Source organism: Oncorhynchus keta, chromosome 9, assembly GCF_023373465.1.
Source record: "Oncorhynchus keta strain PuntledgeMale-10-30-2019 chromosome 9, Oket_V2, whole genome shotgun sequence".
In the NCBI taxonomy this organism is placed as follows: Eukaryota; Metazoa; Chordata; class Actinopteri; order Salmoniformes; family Salmonidae; genus Oncorhynchus; species Oncorhynchus keta.
This window is the reverse complement of record NC_068429.1, coordinates 32,091,154-32,106,374: the sequence shown is the minus strand read 5'-3', so window position 1 is coordinate 32,106,374 and position 15,221 is coordinate 32,091,154. Positions and strand designations below refer to the sequence as shown.

At 46.1% G+C, this 15,221-nt stretch overlaps 2 protein-coding genes and 1 long non-coding RNA gene across 19 annotated transcripts in view; 2 read left to right on the top strand and 1 right to left on the bottom strand.

Annotated features, from left to right (window-relative positions):
• Positions 1-15,221, top strand: part of LOC118387563 (histone-lysine N-methyltransferase Smyd1-like) — a 62,673-nt gene that overhangs the window by 17,537 nt on the left and 29,915 nt on the right. For 3 of the 12 annotated variants that reach the window (XM_052525688.1, XM_052525693.1, XM_052525686.1), the window contains exon 6: positions 3,162-3,357. The exons of 3 other annotated variants lie outside the window; for them this stretch is intronic. In XM_052525688.1, coding sequence (XP_052381648.1) covers positions 3,162-3,357 — 196 coding nt within the window. Of the gene's footprint in view, positions 1-3,161; positions 3,358-4,270; positions 4,364-4,507; positions 4,672-6,112; positions 6,282-6,539; positions 6,767-15,221 lie in introns of those variants that run through there. 6 more of the 12 variants (XM_052525687.1, XM_052525689.1, XM_052525690.1 and 3 more) reach the window with 4 other exon arrangements.
• The window catches only part of LOC118387569 (uncharacterized), a 40,879-nt gene continuing 32,667 nt past the window's right edge, over positions 7,010-15,221 (bottom strand). For 2 of the 3 annotated variants that reach the window (XR_008143232.1, XR_008143233.1), the window contains exons 2-4: positions 7,679-7,726; positions 7,218-7,293; positions 7,010-7,097 (exon numbers count right to left, since the gene is read on the bottom strand). This is a non-coding gene — a long non-coding RNA (uncharacterized LOC118387569). Of the gene's footprint in view, positions 7,098-7,217; positions 7,294-7,678; positions 7,727-9,535; positions 9,677-15,221 lie in introns of those variants that run through there. The other variant, XR_004826431.2, reaches the window with a different exon arrangement.
• LOC127906002 (threonine synthase-like 2) overlaps positions 9,167-15,221 on the top strand; it is a 44,246-nt gene continuing 38,191 nt past the window's right edge. The window contains exons 1-8 of one of the 4 annotated variants that reach the window (XM_052525678.1): positions 9,669-9,921; positions 10,303-10,497; positions 10,647-10,799; positions 11,011-11,250; positions 11,478-11,626; positions 11,716-11,841; positions 14,302-14,456; positions 14,608-15,218. In XM_052525678.1, the coding sequence (XP_052381638.1) occupies positions 9,699-9,921; positions 10,303-10,497; positions 10,647-10,799; positions 11,011-11,250; positions 11,478-11,626; positions 11,716-11,841; positions 14,302-14,456; positions 14,608-14,848 (1,482 nt within the window). In that variant the 5' untranslated portion in view covers positions 9,669-9,698 and the 3' untranslated portion in view covers positions 14,849-15,218. Of the gene's footprint in view, positions 9,252-9,668; positions 9,922-10,302; positions 10,498-10,646; positions 10,800-11,010; positions 11,251-11,477; positions 11,627-11,715; positions 11,842-14,301; positions 14,457-14,607; positions 15,219-15,221 lie in introns of those variants that run through there. The other 3 variants (XM_052525680.1, XM_052525682.1, XM_052525684.1) reach the window with 3 other exon arrangements.

Here is a 15,221-nt window from a genome sequence, read left to right as displayed (position 1 = left end):
TGGTGGCACCGGGATCCTCATCTCTCCCAAGTGGTCATTCTCTCTTTCTCCCCTTACCCATCTGTCTATCGCCTCCTTTGAATTCCATGCTGTCACAGTTACCAGCCCTTTCAAGCTTAACATCCTTATCATTTATCGCCCTCCAGGTTCCCTCGGAGAGTTCATCAATGAGCTTGATGCCTTGATAAGCTCCTTTCCTGAGGACGGCTCACCTCTCACAGTTCTGGGCGACTTTAACCTCCCCACGTCTACCTTTGACTCATTCCTCTCTGCCTCCTTCTTTCCACTCCTCTCCTCTTTTGACCTCACCCTCTCACCTTCCCCCTACTCACAAGGCAGGCAATACGCTCGACCTCATCTTTACTAGATGCTGTTCTTCCACTAACCTCATTGCAACTCCCCTCCAAGTCTCCGACCACTACCTTGTATCCTTTTCCCTCTCGCTCTCATCCAACACTTCCCACACTGCCCCTACTCGGATGGTATCGCGCCGTCCCAACCTTCGCTCTCTCTCCCCCGCTACTCTCTCCTCTTCCATCCTATCATCTCTTCCCTCTGCTCAAACCTTCTCCAACCTATCTCCTGATTCTGCCTCCTCAACCCTCCTCTCCTCCCTTTCTGCATCCTTTGACTCTCTATGTCCCCTATCCTCCAGACCGGCTCGGTCCTCCCTCCCGCTCCGTGGCTCGACGACTCATTGCGAGCTCACAGAACAGGGCTCCGGGCAGCCGAGCGGAAATGGAGGAAAACTCGCCTCCCTGCGGACCTGGCATCCTTTCACTCCCTCCTCTCTACATTTTCCTCCTCTGTCTCTGCTGCTAAAGCCACTTTCTACCACTCTAAATTCCAAGCATCTGCCTCTAACCCTAGGAAGCTCTTTGCCACCTTCTCCTCCCTCCTGAATCCCCCCTCCCTCTCTGCAGATGACTTCGTCAACCATTTTGAAAAGAAGGTCGACGACATCCGATCCTCGTTTGCTAAGTCAAACGACACCGCTGGTTCTGCTCACACTGCCCTACCCTGTGCTCTGACCTCTTTCTCCCCTCTCTCTCCAGATGAAATCTTGCGTCTTGTGACGGCTGGCCGCCCAACAACCTGCCCGCTTGACCCTATCCCCTCCTCTCTTCTCCAGACCATTTCCGGAGACCTTCTCCCTTACCTCACCTCGCTCATCAACTCATCCCTGACCGCTGGCTACGTCCCTTCCGTCTTCAAGAGAGCGAGAGTTGCACCCCTTCTGAAAAAACCTACACTCGATCCCTCCGATGTCAACAACTACAGACCAGTATCCCTTCTTTCTTTTCTCTCCAAAACTCTTGAACGTGCCGTCCTTGGCCAGCTCTCCCGCTATCTCTCTCAGAATGACCTTCTTGATCCAAATCAGTCAGGTTTCAAGACTAGTCATTCAACTGAGAATGCTCTTCTCTGTATCACGGAGGCGCTCCGCACTGCTAAAGCTAACTTTCTCTCCTCTGCTCTCATCCTTCTAGACCTATCGGCTGCCTTCGATACTGTGAACCATCAGATCCTCCTCTCCACCCTCTCCGAGTTGGGCATCTCCGGCGCTGCCCACGCTTGGATTGCGTCCTACCTGACAGGCCGCTCCTACCAGGTGGCGTGGCGAGAATCTGTCTCCTCACCATGCGCTCTCACCACTGGTGTCCCCCAGGGCTCTGTTCTAGGCCCTCTCCTATTCTCGCTATACACCAAGTCACTTGGCTCTGTCATAACCTCACATGGTCTCTCCTATCATTGCTATGCAGACGACACACAATTAATCTTCTCCTTTCCCCCTTCTGATGACCAGGTGGCGAATCGCATCTCTGCATGTCTGGCAGACATATCAGTGTGGATGACGGATCACCACCTCAAGCTGAACCTCGGCAAGACGGAGCTGCTCTTCCTCCCGGGGAAGGACTGCCCGTTCCATGATCTCGCCATCACGGTTGACAACTCCATTGTGTCCTCCTCCCAGAGCGCTAAGAACCTTGGCGTGATCCTGGACAACACCCTGTCGTTCTCAACTAACATCAAGGCGGTGGCCCGTTCCTGTAGATTCATGCTCTACAACATCCGCAGAGTACGACCCTGCCTCACACAGGAAGCGGTGCAGGTCCTAATCCAGGCACTTGTCATCTCCCGTCTGGATTACTGCAACTCGCTGTTGGCTGGGCTCCCTGCCTGTGCCATTAAACCCCTACAACTCATCCAGAACGCCGCAGCCCGTCTGGTGTTCAACCTTCCCAAGTTCTCTCATGTCACCCCGCTCCTCCGCTCTCTCCACTGGCTTCCAGTTGAAGCTCGCATCCGCTACAAGACCATGGTGCTTGCCTACGGAGCTGTGAGGGGAACGGCACCTCAGTACCTCCAGGCTCTGATCAGGCCCTACACCCAAACAAGGGCACTGCGTTTATCCACCTCTGGCCTGCTCGCCTCCCTACCACTGAGGAAGTACAGTTCCCACTCAGCCCAGTCAAAACTGTTCGCTGCTCTGGCCCCCCAATGGTGGAACAAACTCCCTCACGACGCCAGGACAGCGGAGTCAATCACCACCTTCCGGAGACACCTGAAACCCCACCTCTTTAAGGAATACCTAGGATAGGATAAAGTAATCCTTCTCACCCCCCCTTAAAAGATTTAGATGCACTATTGTAAAGTGGCTGTTCCACTGGATGTCATAAGGTGAATGCACCAATTTGTAAGTCGCTCTGGATAAGAGCGTCTGCTAAATGACTTAAATGTAAATGTTATGGTTACTACCATCACACTAGACTACCCCCTTTACCCTCCCTTATGGTTACAACCATCACACTACACTACCCCCTTTACCCTCCCTTATGGTTACTACCCTCACACTACACTACCCCCTTTACCTTCCCTTATGGTTACTACCATCACACTACACTACCCCCTTTACCTTCCCTTATGGTTACTACCATCACACTACACTACCCCCTTTACCCTCCCTTATGGTTACTCCCATCACACTACACTACCCCCTTTACCATATCCTTATAGTTAGTACCATCACATCACACTACATCACCAACCTTATCCCTTATGCTCCAGGGCCTGTTCTTTCAGCATGTGACATGCACAAGCTGATCCTAGAGCAGCTGTTACTCTGGCACTAGGCTAACCTTGCCGCCCTGCTCCATCAGGGTTGAGCTGCGTGCGCTTGGTAAGATTGCTGAGAATGAGGAGCTGACGGTGGGCTACGTGGACTTCCTGAACGTGTCAACGGACCGCCAGAGAGCCCTGAAGCACCAGTACCACTTTGACTGCACCTGCAAAAGCTGCAGCAAGAACCTCAAAGATGACCTAATGATGGCTGCCAAGGAGACCGAAGGCAACAAGGTGGGAGAAGTAGTGACACGTTGAGGGCAGAGTTGGGGTCAATTCATTCCATTCCAAACAGTGGGGTCCTGGGTCCTTGGCCCCATGCCGTACCCAGACTCACGTTGGGCACATAACCCTATCACGCAGATGGGCATCTCACAGCTGATGCACCAGAAGCATGTAGTCAAATGCACAAATGAACACCTGATCATACCTCTGAGGGCCCAGGGGCCAACAACACATCACCCTAATTACTTTTCAGTTCAATAAAGTTCCATGCTTCCCCTCTCCCTTAATGGATCTCAACTCTCACTGTACTCGTGCCTCACATGAGATCCCAACCCTAAATATCAGCTATCATAGATAGAACAAAATACATGTAGCAGTTGATATGAAATTAAGCTTTTCTGATTTCATCTGAGATATGGTAACCTAATGCTGAATTCCAATTGATTGTCTGAGACATCGCAAAATAATATGAGTGACTCTCTTATCACATGACCATATCTTTAGACATGGGTCAATGCCATGGACCTGGATATGTGTTATATCAGTATCTATGTATGGGAGTTGACTTGGAGCAAATTATGATTAAGTCACAAGGTGTGTAACACAAGTATAAGTCTGTGTCCTACACTAGTCCATTTTTGTAGTTGCCGGACCATTAGTCTCCTCACACAGCTGCTGTGTCTGTGAGAAGAGACTACTGGAACCTGAACACATTATACAACATTTCCTTCAATGGAACACTGTTTTCAGAGTTGTTGGATATGTCACTCTCTTGTGGTTGTCTGCAGTAGTGCATTTTGGTCATCGGGCATTTTCCTTTACTGTCAATGATCAGGAGTGAATGATGGTGGGATGTGCAATGTGCATACTCCCAAATGTTAATACACTGACGCTGTTGTCTTTACTATATTCTCTCTCTCAGCCCTCTGATGAGCTTGTGAAAGAGGTACAGGAGTTAAGTTTGGAGTGCCTGGCCAAGGTTGAGGCAGCTCGTACTGCAGGTGACTTTCATGAGGTAACAACAACAACCCCTCCTTTACCTTTAGGGATGGCTTTGGAGTTTGGTAAATACCTCTCTTTCACTGTCCCATATAATTTACTCTCCCTTTTTTGTTAAACCTGCTAAATTCCCCCTCCATCCCTCCCTTTCCCTGCACAGGTGGTGAAGCTGTGTCGTGAGTGTCTGGACAAACAGGAACCTGTGTTGGCTGATACACACCTGTACCAACTGCGTATGCTGAGTGCAGCCAGCGAGGTGCTGTCCTACCTGAAGTTCTTCTCTGAGGCTGCAGAATACTCACGCAGGATGGTGGAGGGATACATGTGAGTGTTTGTAATGGGGACAGAGTGGTGGAGACTAATCTCATGGACCATATGAAGATTTGCATGTCTACAACTTTAAAATCCAATTTCTACGTTTACATTTCAGTCATTTAGCAGACGCTCTCACCCAGAGCAACTTAGTTAGTGTATTCATCTTAATATAGCTAGATAGGACAACAACATACACTACATGGTCGTCGAACATCTCATTACAAAATAATGGGCATTAATATGCAGTTAGTCTCCCCTTTGCTGATATAACAGCCTCTACTCTTCTGGGAAGGCTTTCCACTAAATGTTGGAACATTGCTGCGGGGACTTGTTTCCATTCAGCCGCAAGAACATTAGTGAGGTCGGACACTGATGTTGGGCGATTAGGCCTGGCTCACAGTTGGTGTTCCAATTCATCCCAAAGGTGTTCGATGGGGTGAGGTCAGGGCTCTGTGCAGGCCAGTCAAGTTCTTCCACACCGATCTCGACAAACCCTTTCTGTATGGACCTCACTTTGTGCACGGGGCCATTGTCATGGTGAAACAGGAAAGGGCCTTCCCCAAACTGTTGCCACAAAGTTGGAAGCACAGAATTGTCTAGAATGTCATTGTATGCTGTAGCTTTAAGATGTCCCTTCACTGGAACTAAGGGGCCTAGCACAAACCATGGAAAACAGCCCCAGACCATTATTCCTCCTCCACCAAACTTTACCGTTGGCACTATGCATCTGGGCAGATAGCATTCTCCTGGCATACGCAAACCCAGATTTGTCCATCGGACTGCTAAATGGTGAAGTGTGATTCATCACCCTAGAGAACGCGTTTCCACTGCTCCAGAGTCCAATGGCGGCAAGCTTTACACCACTCCAGCCGTGCTTGGCATTGCGCATTGGTGATTTTAGGCTTGTGTGCAGCTGCTGGCTCCCAACGAACAGTTCTTGTGCTGACATTGCTTCCAGGGGCAGTTTGGAACTTGGTAGTGAGTGTTGCAACTGAGGACAGATGATTTTTACTCACTTCAGCCCTCACCGGTCCTGGTCTGTGAGCTTGTGTGGCCTACCACTTCACAGCTGAGATGTTGTTGCTCCTAGAAGTTTCCACTTCACAATAACAGCACTTACAGTTGACTGGGGCAACTCTAGCAGGGCAGACATTTGACAAACTAACTTGTTGGGAAGGTGGCATCCTATGACGTTACCATGTTGAAAGTCACTGAGCTCTTCAGTAAGGCCATTCTACTGCCAGTGTTTGTCTATGGAGATTGCATAGCTGTGTGCTCGATTGTACACACCAATCAACAACGTTGTGGCTGAAATAGCCGAATCCACTAATTTGAAGGGGTGTCCACATACTTTTGTATATTTAGTGCACTAATTACTTAATCTTAAACATGTTCTCTTTTCCTCCCCTTCCCTTTGCACCAACCCTCTTCTATCTCTTCTCCTGTGCAGGAAGTTGTACCACCCCAATAACGCCCAGTTGGGCATGGCCACCATGCGGGCTGGCGTGACTCACTGGCACGCAGGGCTCATCGAGGTGGGCCATGGCATGATCTGCAGGGCCTACGCCATTCTCATGATCACACATGGACCCAACCACTCCATCACCAAGGACTTGGAGGTACACTAGACTACAGGCTGCCTCAATAGTTTGATTAACATATGAAATTAGAAAAAGATAGCATGTGGCCAGTTCAGTAGGGTATAATGTTACAAAACATTCAATAAAAATGTGTGGAAGGGAGATATGATTGTCAGGTAGAATAGTGAAGTGTAAGCTCTATTGTTTACATATCTATAATTTCACCTCACTGAATACTAATTTCCCAGATTATACCAGACCAGTCTACCTTTTGACCCCTGACCCCTTGTTTCCTAGTCAATGCGTATGCAGACCGAGATGGAGCAGAGGATTTTCAAGCAGAATGAGTGCATCTACCACAGCATGAGAGAGGCTGCCCTGCAGAACAAGTCCATGGGCATGATGGCTGAGGCAGTCAGTGTTGAGGACAACGTCAAGGCCCTCTTCCACAAGCAATGAGCTTCTGTACACACCACTTTCATACCACTGAAATGCAGTGGTCACCAAATCTGCCCCCAAAATAATAATTGGCTGGCCCTCAACTACAGCTGTAACGCTCAAAGTTCCTATGAACGCCTTACCTTTTGAGTTAGTAAACATTAAATCAGTATACCCACCATGTGCCATATTACCATGTAAAATAATAAATGATAAATGCAATAAAAGCGAACACTGGATAGAGTCTGGAGTCTGTTTTGCTATACATTGCAGCTCAACCAATCAAAGCTAAGGATCAGCTCTTTATAGACAAACCATAGAAGTCAATACATTTTCTTAATTTATTCAAAAAGGGTTGAGAGATCACTACATGCGCTTACTTATCCTCTTGCAGACGATGGGGCGAAGCGTCATGGTCTGGACAGATAAAGGGTGCACACAGATGAGGTTTTACAGCCCAGTTACATTTGAAGGAGGGATAATTCCACCCCTTGTTGACAATTCAAACCCATTCTAGTCCCCAACCATAATACTCACAACGATGATGTTCCATGACTGACTCAATGCCCTTCAGTGAGGCGTTTAGCATGTTCCCAACCAGGTTCACTTTAGCCTGGGAAAGGGTTGAGGAGTTAGTGCATGACATACCATGCAAGAGTAACAAACTAGAAATTCCAAGTTAGCACACTACGGCTTGTTATAAGTAGGTTTAGCACCACTCATAGAATGGGTCATGGAAAAAAAAGAACACATTCAAAGTAGGAGAGCAACTGTTCATTAATCGCTACATGTGTAGACTTTTGCTCCAGTTCTAAGTAAACTGATAAACATTTTATATGGTGCAAAAGCTGAACTGGAACAAATGCCTGCACACTTTGGCCCTCCAGGACTGGAATTCCCCATCTATGTAATTTACAGTTTAAGTACAAGTTAGCCAATGTGCAGGTGTGCCCATGAGGCCACAAGTAAGTGTGGGTGTGTCTGGTTGAGCAACTCACCTTTGTACTTCTCTCCAGTCATCGTCTCCAGCTTAGCCCCCTGGCCAACTGTGAATGAGTTGACCATGAATTTGGTGTCTCAAATCAAATCAAATCAAATTGTATTGGTCACATACACATGGTTAGCAGATGTTCATGCGAGTGTAGCGAAATGCTTGTGCTTCTAGTTACAACAATGCAGTAATATCTAAGAAGTAATCTAACAATTCCCAAACAGCGACCAGCGATGAATATGTACAAATAAATATTTGGATGAGCAATGGCCGAGTGGCATAGGCAAGATGCAATAGATGGTATAAGATACCGTATATACATATGAGATGAGTAATGTAAGATCTGTAAACATTATTAAATTGGCATTGTTTAAAGTGTCTAGTGAGTCTCTTTGAAGACAGCAGCCTCTCTGAGTTAGTGATTGCTGTTTAGCAGTCTGATGGCCTTGAAGCTGTTTGTAGTTTGCCCCCGGTGATGCATTGTGTAGACTGCATCACCCTCTGGAGAGACTTGCGGGTTGAGGGCGGTGCAGGTGTCGTACAAGGCGATGATACAGCCTGACAGGATGCTCTCAATTGTGCATCTGTAAAAGTTAAATTTCTTAAGCCTCCTGAGGTTGAAGAGGCGCTGTTGCGCCTTCTTCACCCCTCTGTCTGTGTGGGTGGATCATTTCAGTTTGTCTGTGATGTGTACTGCATGCCGAGGAACTTAAAACTTTCAACCTTCTTGACTACTGTCCCTTCGATGTGGATAGGGGAGTGCTCCCTCTGCTGTTGTGGCGTCTGCAAACTTGATGATTGAGATGGAGGCGTGCATGGCCACACAGTCATGGGTGAACAGGGGGTATAGGAGGGGACTGAACACGGGGGGGGGTATTTTTAAGACCACAAATAACAATAACTGTAGCGACCCTGTGTTTATAAACGCATGCTTTTGTGACACAGTCGGTGCCACGCAGGGCTACCGGCCGGGAAGGTTGAGGGTTCGCCGACGACCATGGACGAGTTCACTTTGTTTCACTAGGCCTACACTACGATCAAACCCAGCTGCAGCTAGGGGGAAATCAGATTTTCAACATTTTGATACCATATTTATAGTTATATTAAATATATGGAACGAATTTTCAATTCAATATCATGGTTTGCGTTTTCAACGTCACAATAAATAGAATATGTAAATCTCAACCAACAGTAAATACATCCCTCCCTACCTTGTAGGCCTACCCAATAACAAAGGCTTGACAATCTCCGAATGTCATTAAACTTTTTGGTGTTTTGTAACAGATGTCTCTTTCCATTCATCTTTCCGCTTCATAGTTTGGATTGATTTATTAATTGATTGAATTTATTTGTCAGATAATATCAAAATGTGGTTGTCTCTTATTAAATTCCTTTGAATGCAGTTTGCTATAATGACCTGCAGGTGACGCTTTAGAGTAGATATTTTTAAACGTTTGGCACCAGATTGACCTCTTTACTTTGAAATTCGAACTCTGGTGTTGCACCAATACAGTTCCCCGGGTCATCTCGTAGCTACAGTACTCTACTTCGGAGCTAATTCTTTTTATAGCAAACGGACGGTAAATAATCCTAATTTAAAATTGTATGGACTAGATGCGATAGTCAGCAGCATTGAATTTACCTAACCATAATTTATTTCAAATAAATAAGCTATAATATGTTTTTTCAACAGTAGTTTACTGTACATTTAAACTGACAGTTATGTTTTTCTATTATGCTATGTATTAATAATGCAATCTAATCTCATAATTAAAACATTAACATGAACACATGTTTTTGAAACTACAGTAGGCTGACTGTTATGCATTATAATAATGTTATTACATTATAGTCCAATACTCACTTATGAACTGTTGATCCGTGTGCCCAGATAGATATGTCTGCCCTTGCATCCTTATTGTAAATGATTCTGTCAAATTGCTACAACAATGAAGCAAATTTAACCCAAAGGCTTATCATCATACTATTTTTCAGCATACTGTTTTGACTACTGACAGGTGTCAGATATGCAGTACTGCAGCACGCGTGGCGGTGTCCAGGGTTGGGACTTTCAGGATGTTTTGTTATCGGGATATGCACCAGACGGGGGGATGTTCATGCCTGAGACCCTCCCCACCCTGACCCCTGATACCCTGAGGTCCTGGAGCTCCCTGTCCTACCCACAGCTAGTGACAGAGGTCTGCTCCCTGTTCATCCCTACAGAGCTGATCCCTCGAGCAGACCTAGATGGTGAGACCTGGAGGGTTTGGGTAGCTGAGTGACACGTTGATGGATTGATTGATGGTTGGAAAATATGGTACAGTTAGGTGTAAAGTGAAGAGGGTTTGGCACATGTTTTTTTTCTACATCTGGGTGTATATCAAAATGAAGCAACTCTGTTCATGTCCCTTCCTCACCGCTTTTCCTTCACTCTCTCTCTCTCTCTTTTCCTTCTCTCTCTCTCTCTCTCTCTCTCTCTCTCTCTCTCTCTCTCTCTCTCTCTCTCTCTCTCTCTCTCTCTCTCTCTCCCTCTCTCTCTCTCTCTTTTGTGTGATCCTTCTGCCCATCTCACACTCTCAATCTCACTCTTTCACACCTCTCTCCTCTCTCTCTCTCCCTCCCTTGCCCCAGGCCTGGTGAGTGCGGCCCTGTCTGGGTTCGCCGTGCCAGGGGTGGTGAGCTTGGCCAGGCTGAAGGGTGGGCTGTGTGTGCTGGAACTCTTCCACGGTGAGACCCTGGCCTTCAAGGACCTGGCAATGACCTGCACCGTGCGCTTCCTCGACTACTTCCTGCGCAAGGAAAGCCGGCGCGCCATCGTATTAGTGGGTGAGAAGGGGCACTTTGGGCAGCATTTGGAGTGTTTACATGTTTAGTTACATGCTAGGTCTATTATGTTGATGTATATTACATATTACGTGTCTTAATAGTGTCCTCCTATCCTCTTCCCTCTCCCACGCTGCGGCCTACCTTCCTAGGCACATCTGGGGACACGGGTGGTTCAGCCATCCAAAGTGCGAGAGGCCTTGGTGGGGTAGACGTGGTAGTGGTGTACCCCCGGGGCCGCATAACTCTTGTGCAGGAGAAACAGATGATCACCTGCCTGGAGGACAATATCCATGTGTTTGCAGGTTAGAGACAGGGCCAAATAGTATGCGGGAGCAATATTCTAAAGTGGCTTCCTCTCCCTGCCCCCTTCTTTGATAGTGAGAGATGATGGCCATATCATGGGAAAATATAGGAGTTTTAGTCTTCAGTAATAATGATCTTACCTTAACCTGTGATAAGATGGTATCATTGGTATGATAACACAACCCTAATTTTTCTCCCCTGCACTACTAGCGGATGGCAGTTCTGATGACATCGACGTGCCCATCCGTCGACTGTTTTCAGACCAGGAGCTGGTGAAACAACACAGCCTGATGAGTCTCAACTCAGTCAACTGGTCTCGTGTCATGGTGCAGCTGGCACACTTCATTTATGCCTACCTGCATGTGAGTGGGCTGGAGCAGGCAGAGACGGGGGCACCCCTACCCGCCTTGGAGATGGTAGTGCCCACAGGGGGGGCCGGGAATATCGCTGGTGAGAAGTTTTACAATGACAAAGTGTTTCCACTACTTTTTCCCATTTTTGCCCCTTTTTGTATATATTTTTTTGATTAGAGATATATTTATATTTCTTCCTTACTTTTTGCTCAAAGAGGAAAGGAAACTAAGCCATTTGAGAGTATTGGAACATAGCTCATGTTTTTCTCTGGTTTTCCTTAATCTCTCTTCATTCTTTGTCTGTCTCTCTGTCCCCTCTCTCAGCCGGCTGCATTGTGAAGCAGATGGGGATACCGCTGTGCCTCGTTGCCATGACGAACGCTAATGACATAGTGCACAGGACTGTGCAGAGTGGGGACTTTTCCATGGCAACCAATGTCACGCAGACCATGGCCCCGGCTATAGACATTCAGGTGCTGTGCGTGATGGCTCATCACTTTGTTTAAGGTTTAAGAAGTGTGTGTGTGTACGTACTGTGGCTAACACTGTGCTCTCACCCCAGGACCCCTATAACATGGAGCGTGTGTTCTGGCTGCTGTCTGGTAGAGATGGAGCCCTGGTAAAGGGCATGATGGAGGAGTTTCAGCACTCTCACAGACACACTCTGCATGAAGCTCTCCACAAACAGGTCAGATGTATGAATACATAAATGACATGTTCTTGTAGAAAGATAAGTGCCCAGTACCGTTGGTTGTTTAATGTTCTCTCTCAAATCACCACACATACTTACCCCTCCCCCTGACATCTCAGTCAACCAGACAGGTCCTACAGGCCTTAGTTTTGTCACACCAAGACTACTGCCCAGTTGTGTGGTTAGGTGCGGCAAAGAACGACATAGGCAAATTGCAGTTGGTCCAGAACAGAGCAGCACTTATTGTACTTAGATGTACAGTACCTGTCAAAAGTTTGGACACACATACTCATTCAAGGGTTTTTCTTTATTTTGACTATTTCCTACATTGTAGAATAATAGTGAAGACATCAAAACTATAGAATAACACAAATTGTATCATTTAGTAACCAAAAAATCCAATCAAAATGTATTAAATATTGTAGATGATCAAAGTAGCCACCCTTTGCTTAATGACAGTTTGCACACACTTAGCATTCTCTCAACCAGCTTCACCTGGAATGCTTTTCCAACGGTCTTGAAGGAGTTCCCACATATGCTGAGCACTTGTTGTCTGCTTTTCCTTCACTCTGATGTCTAACTCATCCCAAACCATCTCAATTGGGTTGAGGTTGGGTGATTGTGGAGGCCAGGTCATCTGATGCAGCACTCCATCACTCTCCTTCTTGGTCAAATAGCCCTTACACAGCCTGGAGGTGTGTTGGGTCATTGTCCTGTTGAAAAACAAACGATAGACGCAAACCAGATGGGATGGTGTATCGTTGCAGAATGCTGTGGTAGATATGCTGTTTAAGTGTGCCTGGAATTCTAAATAAATCCCTGACAGTGTCACCAGCAAAGCAACCCTACACCATCACACCTCCTCCTCCATGCGTCAAGGTGGGAACCACACATGCAGAGATCATCCTTTCACCTACTCTGCGTCTCATCAGACCAAAAGACAGATTTCCACTGGTCTAATGTTCATTGCTCGTGTTTCTTGGCCCAATCAAGTCTCTTCTTCTTACTGGTGTCCTTTAGTAGTGGTTACTTTGCAGCAATTCAACCATGAAGGCCTGATTCATGCAGTCTCCTCTGAACAGTTGATGTTGAGATGTGTCTGTTACTTGAATTCTGTGAAGCATTTATTTGGGCTGCAATTTCTGAGGCTGGTAACTCTAATGAACTTTTCCTCTGCTGCAGAGGTAACTCTGGGTCTTGCTTTCCTGTGGCAGTCCTCATGAGAGCCAGTTTCATCACAGTGCTTGATGGTTTTTGCGACTGCACTTGAAGAAAATGTTCGGATTGACTGACCTTCATGTCTTAAAGTAATGATGGACTTTCATGTCTCTTTGCTTATTTGAGCTGTTCTTGCCATAATATGGATTTGGTATTTTACCAAATAGGGAAATCTTCTGTGTACCCCCCCCCCTACCATGTCACAACACAACTGATCAGCTCAAACGCATTTATGAAAGAAATTCCACAAATTAACTTTTAACAAGGCACACCTGTTAATTGAAATGTATTCTAGGTGACTACCTCATGAAGCTGGTTGAGAGAATGCCAAGAGTGTGCAAAGCTGTCATCAAGGCCTAGGATGGCTACTTTGAAGAATCTCAAATGTAAAATATATTTAGATTTGTTTAACACTTTTTTGGTTACAACATGATTCCATATGGGTTTTTTTCATTGTTTTCATGTCTTCCCTATTATTCTATAATGCATAAAATAGTAAAAATAAATAAAACCCTTGAATGAGTAGGTACGTCCAAACTTTTGACTGGTACTGTACATGGAGGGTGAATGCCAGTAACACGCATGTCAATATCTCCTGGCTCAAAGTTGAGGAGAGATTAACTGCATCACTATTGGTCTTTGTACCAGGTGTTGAAGGTACCGAACTGTCTGTTCAAGCGGTTGGCACACAGTTCGGACACTCATTGGTACCACACAAGACATGCAACCAGAGGTCTCTTCACAGTCCCCAGGTCCAAAACAGACACGGTGAAACACACAGTATTAAATAGAGCCATGAATACATAGAACTCTCTGCCACCCTAGGTAACTCAAACTAGCAATAAAATCTGATTTCATAAAAAATCAGATGGCACGACGAGGGACTGGGCAGAGAAAAACAGACATTTTAATGTATTTATTGTATTGTATTTTGCATTGATATGTGATGCGTGGTTCTCTCGCCTGGCTATCTTAAGATGAATGCACTAGCAGTGGGTCGCTCTGGATAGGAACATCTGCTAAATGACTAAATTGTGATGTAATTGTAGTGCTATGTACACTGAGTGTACAAAACATTAAGGACACCTGCTCTTTCCATGGCAAAGACTGACCAGGCCAATTCAGGTGAAAGCTATGAGCCCTTATTGATGTCACTTGTTAAATCCACTTCAATAAGTGGCAGCAGCTAATTGGGGATCCTAATAAATACTACTCCTCCCCTCCTCTCTCTGTCTCCAGTTGTCTCAGGTCATCACAGCAGGTGCAGTAAGAGATGAGGGGATAGTGGAGACCATGCAGAGATGCTGGAAGGAGAACCAGTATCTACTATGTCCCCACACTGCAGTGGCTGTGTGGCATCACTACCATTATCCCCCAACTGCAGGGGTCAACAGGTAAGAGACACAGACACACACACACACTTTTAGTGTTTTACTAAATAAACACATTTCTTAGTTGCAGGCTCAACCATTTACATAATGCATCATGGCTGCATACCGAATACCGCTGTCTAGCTCACAATTTTAAACCCCTTCCCCTGTCTAGGTGCTGCATAGCAACAGCCTCTCCGGCCAAGTTCCAGGCGGCGGTGCAGAAGGCAGGGCTGACCCTTGACCTCCCTGAGGCAGTGCGGGCTCTGGACAAGATGACCACTCGCTACCTGACCCTGGAGCGGGGCCAAGACTGGGGCAAGGACTGGGAGTGCATGCTGAAGCAACACATCCAGGCTATAGGCTCAGCCAGGCAACGTGGAGTGGCCTACTACTCAACTGTGGAGTGTAACTAGTTATTTAAGAAATTAGGCTTATGGATGCACACTGATAATTCAGATGGAACTGTTAACTGGCATTTGACATTGATTATCATAAATAACAAACACTTATTAACTGATGAGATTGTTTTATAAAGTGGATAATAGACAACTTACTGTTAATACCAGCAATAATATGCCCACAGTTAGATGTTTTATGAACTGTTTTGAAGAGATCAGTTTTATATGATCAGATATTGTTACAGTATAAGAAGATTGTTTATTGTATACGTTTGATCAGAATTCAGATGAAATGGTGTAATTGCCAAAAGGTGTGTTTTGCAATCAAACTTCTGCACAATTTATTGCCTGACCATAAATGCTGACAATAAAAGTTGCAGAGGCAGTC